Below are 15,569 nucleotides of genomic sequence, written 5' to 3'. Positions count from 1 at the left end.
TACGTTCAGTTAAATTTTGCCAAAGAAATTTAAACATGATTAAAAAAAGGTTCTTTGATAATCTTCTACATTATTAACCCAAAAAAAAATTTAATATATGATTACAAAGAATTGTTTTTTTCCAAACGACGTTCATATGTATTTGGTTTAGTTAATTAGTTCAATTCTATACATTCAACCTAGTATACAAAAGTGCATATCTAAATAAATTAAATATTTCATAATTATATAGAAGATGTAAAGGAAAACTCCAATATTACTTCTATATATTTGTTTTTTTACGATTTTAGTCATCTATATTATCAATAAATTACCTTTGTTATTTTTGAGATTTTATTCATTTTTCCGACGTGGTGCTGATGTGACATATATGAGACATCTTCGTAGATTTGACAAGACGCTCATGTGTAAGTATCGTTGCAACACTTTCGATGAAAAAAGATTAAAATTGTCAAAAACTGAAAGATATGTGACTATAATTGAAATCTGACAATAAAGAAGACAAAGTTTTTTCAAGATTAAATTATGAAACACAAAAACTCCCGTGAAACGGTCTCACGTGTTAATTTTGTGAGACATGAGGAGAAAAAATTATTTTTATACAGTAAATAAGAGCATAATTGATTAGACTCACGAATGAAAATCTGTCAAATCGTATAACAAGATATCATGGAAAGATAAGAGAGATGATAATTATAGTAATTAACTGGATTGTTCTATAGATTATATTAATCGGATCATTCGGTTGCAATAATATAAACAAACTTCGAAAGGGGAAAAAGAGAAGAAAAAAGACTTTTACTATTATTTTATGCTAGAAGGATAGATTTACTGTTATATCTGGGGACATCCGAAAAATTGGAGAATTATAGAAAGCATGCGAAATTCGTTTTGCGGATTCGAGATAACATGAATTGAATGAATTAGTTCGTAGACGAGGGAAATCATTCATCATCTTGAGATGTAAAACTATATTAAATTTCAAATAAAAACACAGAGAACTTGAATAATAAACAAAAAAATTGGAGAAAAATTCATATGGAATAATAATTCTACGATAAACAAAACTTCATTCATGCCTTGGCGCGTAGAACAGCTTTCATGAGCAAACTATCTTCCTGCAGGATAATCGAAACAGGGGAATTCCCGATTCCTCGCGCTTTGGCAAGCATGATCTCCCTCGCCAAATTCACGAATCCTTTTCGATCTATGGATCCGCTCCGGATCTCGTCGAATTTGTCGAACAAGACGTCGTAGAGGCTCGCGATCTCATCCCTCGACTGCAGCTCCAGCTCAGTGGACGAGAGCTTCCCGATCCGTTTCTGAAGCTCGTCGCGCGAGAGAACGCCGTCCCGATCGGAATCGAGCGTTTCGAATTTCTCATTCACGCATTTCTCGAAAGCCTCGGAATCGTTCACGAAATCTACAACCGTCTGGCCGTCCACAAATTCAACGCTCATTTTTCTCTCTGATTTGCAAAGATTATGTGCCGATATAGGTTCAATGCATACGTATATGTATGTATATATATAATTCCGTGATTTGAGTTGCTGGTACTCGGTCGTAGGCGTGGGGCTTCCGCTTTGATCGGTGATTCTTTGCTTCGTTTAAACGAAAAAAATTCCAATATTTTATTTGACAAAAGCATGAGACGTTTTAAAGATCATATTCTGTGAAACATATATCTTATTTGGGTCATCCATAAAAAAAAATTAATTTTTATGCTATGAATATTACTTTTTATTGTGAATGTCAATATGATTGACTCGTCTCACAAATAAAGACTCGTGAAACCTAATCATTTTGTCAAAGTCTTCCAAAATATTCGTACTTTTTTCAATATATAATATAATATCATTTTTAATCCTCGACATACTTTATTTTAAAATATAAGACGGTTAAGTAAAATTTATATTTTGATCTTCCTTCTTTATGACATGTTATTTATGTTTTCAAATTTTAATGTTTCTTTGTACCTTTTTTTTATAATTGTAGTCATTTTGTGTTGTAACATTGACGTATATAATGACATATCAATAGACTAAATTCTAAAACTCAGAATATGCAGAAACTAAAATTTGATAAAAGATTCAAAATATAAAAAAACAAATATATAAAACAAAAATACAATTTTCCTAATAATAAATATAGATAATTAAATATATACAATATGACAATACCAACGCTACAAATTCTTTGACTGAAATATTTAAAGTATATATATATATATATATAGAAAATAAATGAATAAATAAATGCAACAATTTAGGGAGTTTCGAAGTTTGTGTAATTGAAAATTCGAACCGATGCCTATACTGGTAAACAATGGCCCCTGGGACTGTAACACGATCATTAACGAATAATCACAAACTACTTTAAAAATGGAATTTTACTTGGAGAAATGTAAGACGGAATATGAAAATGGAATGGAAACGTACCATTTGAAAAAGACTGCCATGATTTTGTTTTTATTAGCGGAAAATGAAAACATTTCCCATAAAGCTTGGTGAGGCCAGAATACAGAGAATAGTCACACAAGCACATAAATATTTTTACATTTCAATGGTTGCTTATAAGTAAGAACTGCACTAATATCTTGGGAGATCTTACAGATCATTTCACTCCAGTAATAGCATCTGTCCTCGCATACAAGTCGATGCTACCAATTTGGAACTTTGAAGTTGATTTTGCATCTCGCACCGCAATAAATCTAAACCTGTATTTTTTTTAATAATCGACGAAAATCAGTTAAAAACATCGACAACTTCACCAGAATCAAGTCACAATAGTTTCCGAGCATCACATTTAACCTGAAAGCATTTGCCAAGAATGTTGGCGACCTGATCTCATATGTTTTTCGCTGGTAGCGCTTGACAAACTCCTGTGAAGTTTGCTCATCCAGAATGTTCCAGCTAGTACCTCCATCTGCGCTACCTTCTATGACCCTGTGAGAATAATTTAATTTGATGATCAACTTCCTTTTTTTTCCCTTTTTTGGGCAAACTACCAGACGGGTTTTAGGAAAACCTCAACATGTACCCTTTGGGAGGAGATAAATCTGAGAAGCATGAATCGATATGAATAGAAAACAAAAGTTTTATATCAAATAAACACCAAATAAAGAGATGGTCTTCCACCAAGGCCAAATCTGAAAACCCACCATTAGACAGCAAGATCGCAGCGGCAGAACATACAAAAATATCAAGCAAACGGCCTGGCCATGACATTCATACAAAAATATCAAGCAAATGGCTTGGCCGGGACATTCAACACGTGGCGAATAAACATTTATAAACACATAAACAATGACATAAACTAATTCCGCAACATGGTTTCTTCACCGTAAATATGCATCAATTATCACGAAGTAAAAATGACAAAGTATCAGAAACTTGACCCGAGTCGTTAGACACTATGATCATTTTATATGATCATATAAAAAAGTTAAAAAAGACCGAATGATGCAATAATGTGAATGCGGCAATACAACATTTTTCTCTAATTGATCATGTAAACTATGTTCGAATGTAAAATAAACCATAATGGTACCCACATAGTGGACTTTAGAAAAGGTCAATTGTTTTAAATGCGTTTTTGATTATTTTGACTCATCACGTCGAGGAAAAATAAATACGTGTTATTAAGCAACATGAGTATGCATTTATATAATGATACGACATTCCAAAAGTTTCTGGATTTAATAATATTTTTATTTTTATAAAAGAAATTAGCTGAGATTTCAGAGAGAAAAATTTCAGGAGTGGTACCTCCAAGATATACAGTTTGAAAAGCAGCATAATATGCACACAACACTTACCGCATGAAAGCCAAACACTTGTTTGTGAGCAATAAAAATTCAAAATATAAAAAAACATCATACCAGTCCTTTGGATCTCTCTCTGGAGCATCATTGGCTGACATTAACTCATAAGCAACTAGCTCATGCCTTTGGTTATCAGACGTTTTATACGTGATCCAACAACCTATAAGACCAAACAATGTTATGACTCGATTCAGTTCTGTCGGGTCAATAAAATAAGTCTAGATCTGACGTCCTAAATAATTTAAGTATCCAATGCTCTTAAAATATTCAAGGAGAACGGGAGAGTAGGAAAGGAAGTACTGGCATTTAGTCATCCCATATGCTAAATCAAGTAGAGTGTCAACAAAAAAAAAAAAAAAAAATCAAGCAGAGTGTCATTTGGAATTTTGGACAAATTCTAGTTGGAGAAGGTTGTGATATCTTGATAAGTTAGCATTGTTTTAACCCAAAACTGAAGGATGTCATTCACAAAGGTTATTCACCAAGGTTAGAAAGGAACATTACATGTCCAAATGTCCATAAATTTCAAAATATTGCTGAGCATAAAAATATCATTCGTTGACTGAAGATAGAAGTAAAAGTACTGGTTAAATTCTTCATCTAGTGTTTGAAAAGAACATGAACACTCAAGTACAGTACGTTCTAATTCTCTTCTGACATAAAGTTAACCTTCATAGTTACTTAGAATATGGTCATCAAACATAACAAGAGTCATAAACTTATTTCAAAGGTTCATATGACCAGTCAGTAAGCAAGTTTCTCCAACCAGTTACTAGTTGAAATAGTTCAAAAATAACTCCGAACTACTTGAGTAAAGATGACCCTACTTTATTATCATTCCTAAGTGCCAACTAATGATAATAATAAAGATGGAAAATAAGAGCAATCAAACATCCCCTTATTTTGCCATGTATAAGAAATATACTACCAATGTCGAGAAACCAAGGAGAAAATATTTAGATAATTATAATATTTTTACTAATGAAAACTAAAGAGAAGAAAAGCTATGCTATTTAAGTTGGGAGACAAACTATGTTTAGAACACAAGATTCCATATCTATAACCTATACCCCTTCCATTCCCAATAAATTTCCTATTTAAATGTGTGCAGTGTTTGAGATGAAAGTAAATAATGTGAAACTTCAAGATATTTGTAGATTGAGTACGAACTTCTATAGCAGAAATGCTTTTTGTGCATGTTTTTATATAGTTGCAATGTGTACGTTATTTGGAACATCCCAAATAAAAAAAATGTGATATTGAAAAAGGAACTGAGGAATTACAGTTACTGGTGAGATATTATATCAAAATTGGAAATCCAAAATATCCAAGGAAACTGCTTCAAATACCTGTTGCACCATTTGGTTCTTCCCATTTGGACATGCGAATTCCATCAAATGCAGATGTAGCCTTGTTGATTGTCATGATAGAAAATCTCTTATAGAACGTGAACAAAAATTGTTGGCCATAATGAATTATAGAGGAAACCACTTGGAAATTGCAAGTCAAAGCTACTTACTATTCCGAAAGGGAGCTCCTCGCCGCTTGCAAGCACGAAACCAGAACATATTCTGTTCAACTTCAGAAGTGGCCAATGTAGAGACTTGTTCAATGTTTCACAATTATTAACATTAAGGATTAAATCATCCAGGGCATGAAAGATAACTGGGAGTGCCAGGGATGTTTTAACTGGATCAGAAGCTATACATAAATCAGTAGTTCCATCGACAACCGCTTCAGTCTTCAATGAGAGTGCATCAAACAATTTACCAAAAGAGGGAATCATCTTACAGAACAATGAATTAGTCGACAATGGATTTATCTTAGTTCTCCTGATTCTGAAAGAGGAGTTCTTCAGACTAATCAAAATTCTTTTAAATGTTTCAAGGATTTCAGTTGCTCTAAATTTGTTAGATGCGTGCTCTGCTAACTGATAAATGACCGGTGAAAATGCATTGTATATCTTTGTCACATGCTCATCTACGCATCTACGAACTGGACAGGATGAAGAACTCATAGAACAATGGTTGTCAGAGACAAATTCTGCTCTTGATAAGCGCCAAGCTTTATCCCCACTTTGTCTTCCAGGAAGTGAGACTGAAGCATCATCTATAGAAAACAAGTTCCTCTCAAGTTCTTCTGCTTCAGTCTTGTCATTATCATCAAGCTTTAACCGCATCTCAGAAGCAAGGTTCCGACGAAGTTCTCCTGTTATATTGCTTAAAATAGCTGCCAAAGTAGGCTCAGTAATTAGAACTCTTCTAGACAATACCTGAATAAAGAGATGCATCAGAACTCAAACTCTAGACACAGATTTTATACGGATGTATCGGGAAGACATAAGGTCCAAATAATAAATCAAAAGTTGTAATATTTTATACCTCGTGCCACTTTCTAGTGTATCGCTTGGTGACATCATAGACACCATTTCTAGATAGGGCAAATACATAGCTCAATTCCTTATTCCACCTTCAAAATAAAGTTGAAAGATTCAGAATCTATATGGTTCAATGACCATCATTTAAAATTACTTGATCCAAAGATCATTACAACATATGTTTTGTAATCCGAAACCATAAAGATTCTGTAAGAAGCAACTAAAGCTAGTACCCTTTCTCATATAGTAGTGGATTGTCATAAATTCCTTCACATGGATCAAGATGCATCCATCTGCACAAGTTTGTATTATTTGACATTCGAATAGAAAGAATATCATATACAAAAACAATGGGGAAAGATCCAATTTTTACCTTCCCAAAAACGGAGAGAAGCACTCAGTCCAAAGATGATCTGTGAAATCCAAGATCTGCAAACATCATAAAAACACAAGAGCCCGTTTTTGGGAAACTTTTGTATCAATATCTCAAAAAAGAATTTATTTATATAACTCAAATAGACTAGAATAATGATGTCAGTATTTATACAAAAGTTTGGACCATACAAAGTACCAACAATATTTAATTCAGAGAAGATTTCTAAGCAAACTCACTTCACTCCCATCCAAAAAGTCCAAGTAAAATTTTCAACACCACAAATCTAGTCCACCAAAATTTCTATCCAAACAAACTCATTAATTCAAAATAAAATATTTTCTTCTTAGATTACATTTTGCTCGATTATATAATAATTATTGAATAATAACCTAATTTTTAATAGAAAAGTAAATATGCTATCTGTACGTTTATTTAATAGAAAAATAAATAACCTAATCATTATTATCTTGCATTTCATCTTAGATTTGCTCTCTGTACTTTTAAAACATGCTTAAAATGTGTCTAGAGCCTCTAAAGCACACCAAATTTGGAGCTTCAACGTAAAGGCACATGCTGCATGGAAGGGCTATGCCTAAGCTTGTGTATTTATTAAAATAAATTAATAATAAGAAAAGAAGAACTAGTATCTTGACTGATGAACCTGCTAAATCACAGTAGTTGTCTTAGCCTGAATTTAGAGAAAACCAAATTTTTTGGATAACTTTGAATCTCTAATATACATAATGACTGAATAAAATACATTTAGATACCATAAGAAGCACACGACCTATGAGATGAGTTCACATTTCAGGGACACCCCAATTCATTGAAAAATTAAAAGAGGGTCCATATGTCATGAGTAGAAGGATCATAATAGTTCACAATAGTAATTGCATTCAACATCAGATTCATAGTACTTATTTGTAAAATTTGATAGTTGTATTGAATCATTAACAATCTAATTAATACGAACTCAATTGGGGAATTATAATGGCTAGTAATTGATAACTAACTTTGCATCGTCAATAAAGTTTAGAGTGGATACCGGAACTAGGATATATTTATGCTTGCTTAGGTGTTGGGTCATTCTCAAGAACTTGCCAACACGAACATGCACACACGTGTGTGTAAGGCTTATCCAAAGAGGCTTATGAAGTTCTCCATTAAAAGAGCTTATTAATTTCTCACATAGAGAACTTACCAACCGAGAATCATAGCCAAACGCTCGACAATATAGTGTGAAACAATTAGCCCACTCACCACATCTCCCCTTTCTCGTTTCTAGAAGCTGCAAAAGAACAACTTTGAACAAATTCGTGAGTCAAAAACTTCTCAGAGACTGAAATATCATACCTTCAATGGATCACTATATCTAGGGAACCGGGTGATTGTGGAGCATGAATTGCAGCTGTAGATATTGACAACAATGTCAAATGGAAAACAAATACATGCATATGTTCAATATCAAATTCCAATCAGTTTTAGTGAAGGCTCATAAAGAGAATTCAAAACAAAATAATTAGAATAATATCTCATCATTTTCAAGAATAATCATGGATGTTGTACACATACTCAAATGCTGAGAGAAAAGGTCACAAAAAAATGGAATGTCTCAACTATATCAGGTGTAATGACTTTGATTGACCAGCAACAAAACATAGTGGAGTACCATAACAAGGAAAGAATTAAACAGCATGGGTTTTACCAAAGTAATATATGATTGGCACTTGGCATCTGGGATGTCAAGTTTCTATGGCAAACCATTACACAACTGATAAAAGGACGAAAAAATAGTTTAAAAAAATCACTGAGAAATACCGGTAAATTTCAACTCTAGATGCTCTGAATTGTAATTCCAAATGATTTGCAGTGCCCATTCCCTGATCGATTGTGTCATTGTTGCAATTGTCACATGGAGGAGCATTTACCCACCTAGAGCCATCAAAATTGAAAATCAATGGATTTTTCTAGTAAGTTGCTAATGTATTATTAAGAGATGTGCATGAATGATATTGGAAACAAAAAGTACAACAAAATCTGAAAATAATTTAATAAATAACTGGCAACGATAAACTTTTCATTGACAAGAACTATTTGACAACATATTAACTCTTGCAGAATATGTTTGCAGGGCACACTCACTACTTTTGGCATAAACTATCACTTTGGCAAAAACAAGTTCCAAGGTTGAAAAGTGGATGGAAGGTCATTTTAATTTTTATATTTTATTTGTTTTTTTCCCCTTAATACCAACTCCCAATATCACCTATTCTTTAATTAAAAACTGCTGTTTGCAGTTAATTCTACTAACAGAGTATAAAACATACAGGAGTTGGGACTATATCAAGACCTTTCTACTAATAAACATTCTGGTAACTGGGCAAAAATTATATTTCCTTAAACTGACATCCACTTTCAAACACTCGTCTAGAAAAGCTAACTTGCCTTAAAAATTCATAAATAATCAGTGATCAATTCTTAAATTTGTTGATTCCAACTATTTCCACTATGCGCGATGGGAAACATTTCCATGAAAAAAGATGCATCATATATTTGAAATATGGTTCATGAAAAACAGTTCCTGTAGTATCACCAAATATTACACTGCAAGTACAAACAATGCTAATAAATCTAATATTGTCTTTTATGGTATGCATAACTATTGGCTCATTCATTCATTGTCACACAAGAACAGAGGGCTTAGACCTGAAAGATTGCTTGAACCAGAAGAGCAGCTGCAGCAGGAATGCATGATCAAGTTCATCTTTAGTAGGACTGAAGTTTCCTTCCTTAATTAAAGTAGACGGATACAGATTCCAAGTATAAAATCGGATATAGAAACTCCAACAAAAAGAAAAACATTTCTAAATTTAACAATAATTATAGATTTTTAGAATCATAATCCATCAAATTATACAAATTTTCGAAACAATTTTCATCTCTCAAATGTCAACTGCCTGAATCCAAGATGATAAAATCTATTATCTACCACCGCAAATATGGATGTACTTCAGTCAAAAGTTGCACCTAAAATATAAAGTTAGTAAACACAATCTGTCAGTTCACCAGAGTCACCCAAAAATGGTCGAAGTTAAATTACTGTGAACTGGAAGTTTAATCTTTCTATACCTAGTAGACAATAGTCCTTAACTTTGTCCACATAAAAAGGAGTGTGAGTCACATATTGATCCCTCTACCCACCATCAAAAAATAGAAAAGGCACTCACATCTAATAAGCGCATAATAAAAACCTAACGACCAAAAGGAGTTTGACACCTTATATCATATGGGTGGCTTTCAAGCGCCCTTTTATTAAGAGAGCTCTAGAAAGCCAATAGGACATCTTCTAATGCTTAAGAACGCTTTGTAATCCTCGTTTAATTATTCGAGTCCTTAATGTAATCAAAGCAAGGATGTCGATTTAACTGATTTTGAGTTACCCATAATGTTTAAATAAACACTATTTCTAATCAAAACAGTAGTGCTTCACGGTTTAAATTTCAGAGCTCTATATATTTTCTCGAGTTGAATTTCTGTCAGAAGATACCAAACTAGAGATTGAAGATAGGATAACTTACCCTGGCCAATGCAACCTCTGCTTTCTCCTCAAGTTTGTCCACAGGTACCGTCTTTCTAGCTGCCTCCTGTCGATGCAGCTCCTCATACTGTGCCAAAATAATACCAACTTACATGGATGTGTTGTTAAACTCGTTAAATATAATGAAAATAAACCACATCACCAAAACAACTTACATAGCAGCAAAGAAAAACAACAAAATATATACCTCTGTATTTTTTAATCAATTCTACTACTCATCATGAGAATTAAAATAAGAAGGAAAGGAGATTTAAATTGTTGGAGGATAAAGATCAAATATATAAATGGAACAAACAAGCATTCTTACCATTAAAACTTGGTCAACATAGGACCGAAGCTTCTGCTCGACTTGTGTTGTATTTTCACTTGAAATAAAATGTTGCATCATTAACGCGTCTTCTTCTGCCTGCAAAATCCATATTATTCTTTATAGTTCTTCAACAGATAAACAACTCATTCAAAATTTTATCTGGCTCACAGAATAATTAAGAGAAAATAAGATAGAATATATGCAGTTTATGTTTCTCCAACACCTGCAGTTGATGCAGTGCTCTCCCTCCTATGCTTCGGCTGTAGTAATACAATTGTCAATATTACCTCATGATCAAGAATCAATTAGTTTAAGATTAAGATTTTAATTGAACATCGGTAGGAAATTAAAAATAAATGAACCCCTAAATAGAAACAAGAAAAAGAGCATCAACTTAGTTCAATGTTCAGTTTCTAAACCAAAACTAACGGGATTCACCTAAAATAACAACTTTCTAAGGCAAGAAAGAGTCATAGCCTATAAGTAAAGGGAATACAAAACCATAACACAGTACAGAAAATTCCTCTCCAGGAATCATTTCTAATTATTTTATATTTTAATCTCAAAATACTATTGGTTTCGTACGTTATCACCGCTCTACTGGTAACGTTGGGTAAATTTCACTCACGCCTGTAGTATTACTTTGCTAAATGTTGTTAACATAATCTTTCACTGAGTTGTCAAGAAGATACCACTTTAACCACATAATGGATGATAGGATAAAAAGTAATAATCTGGTGATGAGAGCATAAATAACTAACTAACTCAATATTAATTGCAAGAACCTGTAGCATACGAGCCAATTCTTCGTCAGACTTCTCGAAATCTACAGCTGGCTTTTCCATCTCTTTGGTTTCTTTAGAGTCATCAACTGATGCCAATCGTAACTTATCAGAAATCATATCGAGATCAGAATCATCCAACACAACACGATCATTGTCACCTCCCCATATCTAAAGCCATCCATTAACTTCTCATCAATTAACAAAAACTCCAATATGTTTATGCTAGAGCAATACATAAAATTGCATGTTTAACATTTGAGCGCAAAACACCACTTTTATATAGACTCACACGAGCATGATTTGACTTCTATGTAGCCCCCTATTGATGATAAGAATTCAAATTTTCCAACAGAGGAAGTCGGGTACATCGGTTGACGCGCATAAGACAATACAAAGAAAATTACAAAGAGTCTGACATGTGAATGCGTTGTGTATAATGTATTAATTATTTTACATCCACCCACAAAATGCTAAACTGGCTAAAATAGTGAGGCTCTCTGTAATATTGCATTGAAATGAACAACCATTCACAAAGGTTAACAACAAATGAGCACAACGATAATTGGAGGAAAGCACTCCAAATTTCAATCAAAATTATTATAAAAGGCACAATAATCATTCCAAATATCTATATGATCTTGTAACTAAATAAAAAACAAATCTTGATTCTTCAAAAGAATTGAATACATAACGGGATTTGAAGTGTTGAACTTGAAGCAACGGGGTTTCGTGGCGTATGAGAAATATGACAATCAAATAAATGCAGTATACACTTTAACAGGGTGCGGCCAATTTCAGATGTAAATTCAGAGATGGGATCATGGGATTTTTCATTCCCAAAATTATTCATCAAAATCTATAACCTCACATTTTTGGCAGAATTAAAAAGGATCTATAACCTTTTGCTCATCCGGAGGAATGGATGTAAGAGAGAAAAGCTGGAACTTGAGAACCTGAAAACGCAATCAAACGAAACAGCAAAAAAAAAACGTTTGAGATCATTAAACTGAAAGAGACTAAAAATCGAAGCAGGAAATGAAGAAAAGAACTTCGAATCCATCATCTGTATCGTAATCTAAATCGAAGGCCGAATCTCCGTGTTGAACAACAAATTTGCGAGCCACCATTTTTGCCGATTCTTTCTTGCTCTCGACCTCTGTGCTTCACTTTCTGAAATTGCTAAAATCAGCCTTCTAAACAGTTAATAACGATAATTATTAACGAAAATTTTATTTTATTTTCCCTCTAAAAAAAGTTATTTTTGGATTATTCCAGAAGACCCATGAACTATGTTTAATATTAATTAGACCCTCGTTCTTCTACTTATTATTGTTTTCACCTCTGAAACTTGGCTAATAGGAACAATTTTGCAAGCCGTTCCGTGGTACCAAGAATAAGATTCAATGTCATTACATCGTCCTGCATTTGGCTCACGTTTTATTTTAATCGAAGTTGAAAAAAATAGTTATGTTATCGATATCTTTCAAATTATCATATTAACATTCACAATCTCATCTCACTAGATCTGTCAAAACGTGGTAGATATCCTGAGTTAGATCATCCCACCACATAAAAATAGGTGATTTGAGTTATCAGTTTCTCCCTCCGCCTTGTCCCACCTAATCTGACAGTTAAAGTTGTCAAACCGACTGCATCCGCCAAAACACCCCACCCTGTGTAATCGTAGGTCGCGACGGATTGCAAGTCACCCGTGTTGATAGCTCGTATTGACACTATTATTTCTCTAGTACTCCATGCAATGCACTTCGAATTTGTTTGTCATCGAATTCTATATGGAAGAAGGCAAGCAAATAAACCACGGCAAGTGACAAGATACTCTTGCAATCGAAATATCTTCGTTGAAGAAATGACAGATTTTGGCACTAAACAGATTCGCACCTAGGCAACCCAAGAATATTTGTTCATGGAAATTAATTTGAAGTATAGGAGAAAAGAACAAAAAGACTACTTCAAAGCATTAAATTGTATTTATATATATGGCTGGATTGCATTACATTAAATTTGACATTTCCATTATAAATATATGTTATAATTTTATTTTCGTTAGCATATTCAGTGGTTATTTTGGCTGTAATTCGTGTATTTAGTTACAAAAGGAAGGACATTAATATAATTTTTAGGATATGATTAATATCTTGGTAAAAGCAATTTTCAATTCCAATTCCAATTTCAACTAAAAAAATATATTATAGATAAAAAAATAGGATTTAGGATTAATGTAATTCAAAAAAGACAGACAGCTCAGGATGATAACATGCTTCTGTCACGCCCCGAAACTCGGGATTTGACACCGACGTCGTTTAACAATCACACAATTGAAACAACCAGCCTCGTAGCATAGTATAAACCGAAATACCAGTTTATTAATCATAATCTCAAAAACCAAAGTCTTTACAACTGAAATAACTAATGAAATAAATGCGGAAATGTTTTTACATAAAACTTGAGTACCAAAATTCAGAAACCTCTTTACTAGCAACTCTCGAGATTAAAACAATTCACCAGCCCCAAAATTGTTCAGATTCTTCTTCTTCAATCTGCTCTTCGGATTTATCTGAGAATGTTGTAAGGGGTGAGTATTTTGGGAAATACTCAGCAAGTGGGGGCCGTTCGAGTACAACAAAACAACATGCAATTTTCGAAATATACATACCATGCAAACATAATTCTTATCACGTGCGCATCATTAACCCGACACTGAGATTCATCTACTTTCAATGGTTTACTGATATCAGTCCCTAATTTTTACTCCTCTAAGGGGACGAGGCCGTATAGCGGTTATCTCCCCCACCGCGTAAGGGTACGTATGGTTGGGATTCCCACCCATATAGAGTTGAATTCTCACAGTGTCAAAACATTTATTCATGCAAAATATCGTAACCAGAAGGGTGTAGAAGAAGAATTGTACTCGCCCGAATTTTTATAAAACCGAAAATATATGCATCGAAATTCAATAATTTAAAACAAGCCCACTTACTTTACATTCTTGATGAAAAACGTAAAAAGGCTAGGGTTCTTCGAAATTCCTACTTCACTGGTTGGACGGCGGCAGGGCTTCGCTGCGCTCGAAAATTCCTAAGGAGACTAGAGCACAAATTTTCGAAAATTTGGTGTGATATGTGGTGTGATTTTCGAGTATACATGGCCCTCCTATTTATAGGGGTTGGCTGCTATCGTGATCGAGTGATATCGCGTTTGAATCTGAATCAAATCTTTATCGAGAATTGTGATCTATCCGTGATATAAATTCGAACTCTAAATCTTTTATCTCTCAATTTTCGAAATTCTCAAATATATACACTGTAAATTTCGAATTCTAGGGATTTTATTATCCTTTGCCTGATTTTTATCCCGGCATCTCCATATCAACTCAAATCTTAGGTATTTATCTGCGAAATTTCAAATAATAATATACACGATATTATTATTCACTCAATCTTGGTAAAATCTTACAAATCTCACATCCTCAAATGAGATAAATCCTGGTATCCAAAATATACTATCGTGATAAAACTTAAATGATAAAACTTAAAATTCTTGGATTTTACATCCCTCCCTCCTTATGGGAAGTTTCGTCCTCGAAACTTGGGTTGGCTTGGTCTCCGAAGAGGTACGGGTATTGGTCCCTCATCCTTTCTTCTAGCTCCTACGTGGCTTCTCTTTCCGTGTGGTTAGACCATTGTACCTTGACGTAGGGAATGATACGTCGCCTTAGTACTTGGTCCTTGGTGTCCACAATTCTGATGGGAACTTCTTCGTACTTCAGCTCTTCTCCCAAGTTACTTTCGATCATGAGCGGTTCTGCTTCCAACACGTGGCTTGGGTCCGAGATGTATTTCTATAGTTGGGAGACGTGGAAAACGTTGTGAATTCTAGGCATGTTTGGTGGCAGCGCCAATCTGTATGCTAATGTGCCCACTTTTTCCAAAATCTCAAAGGGTCCCACATAACGAGGGTTCAGCTTCCCGGCTTTACTGAATCGGACCACTCATTTCATAGGCGAGACTTTTACGTAGGCCTTCTCGCCGATATTGAATTCCACTGGCCTTTTTTTTTAGATCTGCCCAACTCTTTTGTCGATCTTGAGGTTCCTTGAGTTTCTCTCGGACTACTGTAACCTTGCCTATTGTTATCTGTACGAGTTCGGGTCCTACTATTGCTTTTTCTCCCACTTCATCCCAATATAAGGGTGATCGGCATTTTCTCCCATACAGGGCTTCGTATGGAGCCATCCCAATACTGTTGTGATAGCTGTTATTATAAGCAAACTCGATCAATG

General features: G+C 34.0%; 2 protein-coding genes across 6 annotated transcripts; both read right to left on the bottom strand.

The window, feature by feature from the left end:
* Positions 1 to 953: 953 nt before the first annotated feature.
* LOC142505501 (uncharacterized) lies at positions 954 to 1,567 on the bottom strand. The gene has a single exon (XM_075618511.1). The coding sequence runs from the start codon at positions 1,458 to 1,460 to the stop codon at positions 1,074 to 1,076; it is 387 nt and encodes a 128-aa protein (XP_075474626.1). The 5' UTR covers positions 1,461 to 1,567; the 3' UTR covers positions 954 to 1,073.
* Positions 1,568 to 2,584: 1,017 nt separating this feature from the next.
* On the bottom strand, positions 2,585 to 12,531 carry LOC142506165 (peptide-N(4)-(N-acetyl-beta-glucosaminyl)asparagine amidase). Of its 5 annotated transcripts, none has more exons than XM_075619325.1 (17): positions 12,319 to 12,531; positions 12,169 to 12,222; positions 11,270 to 11,437; positions 10,482 to 10,580; positions 10,155 to 10,241; positions 9,283 to 9,365; positions 8,395 to 8,508; positions 7,930 to 7,984; positions 7,778 to 7,864; positions 6,574 to 6,629; positions 6,434 to 6,493; positions 6,205 to 6,292; positions 5,343 to 6,095; positions 5,173 to 5,260; positions 3,881 to 3,983; positions 2,841 to 2,945; positions 2,585 to 2,716 (listed from the first exon to the last, which is right to left on the bottom strand). In XM_075619325.1, the coding sequence occupies exons 1-17, from the start codon at positions 12,394 to 12,396 to the stop codon at positions 2,614 to 2,616; spliced, it is 2,181 nt and encodes a 726-aa protein (XP_075475440.1). In that variant the 5' UTR covers positions 12,397 to 12,531; the 3' UTR covers positions 2,585 to 2,613. The 5 variants fall into 5 exon arrangements, with proteins under 5 accessions (XP_075475440.1, XP_075475438.1, XP_075475439.1 ...); XM_075619323.1 differs by having other exon boundaries at positions 2,811 to 2,945; positions 12,319 to 12,528; XM_075619324.1 differs by having other exon boundaries at positions 2,811 to 2,945; positions 5,173 to 5,233; positions 12,319 to 12,523.
* Positions 12,532 to 15,569: the final 3,038 nt, after the last annotated feature.

Source organism: Primulina tabacum, chromosome 10 (assembly GCF_025594145.1).
Source record: "Primulina tabacum isolate GXHZ01 chromosome 10, ASM2559414v2, whole genome shotgun sequence".
Lineage (NCBI taxonomy): Eukaryota > Viridiplantae > Streptophyta > Magnoliopsida > Lamiales > Gesneriaceae > Primulina > Primulina tabacum.
Note: the sequence above shows the minus strand (reverse complement) of the source record. Positions and strands in the feature narration are given on the sequence as shown.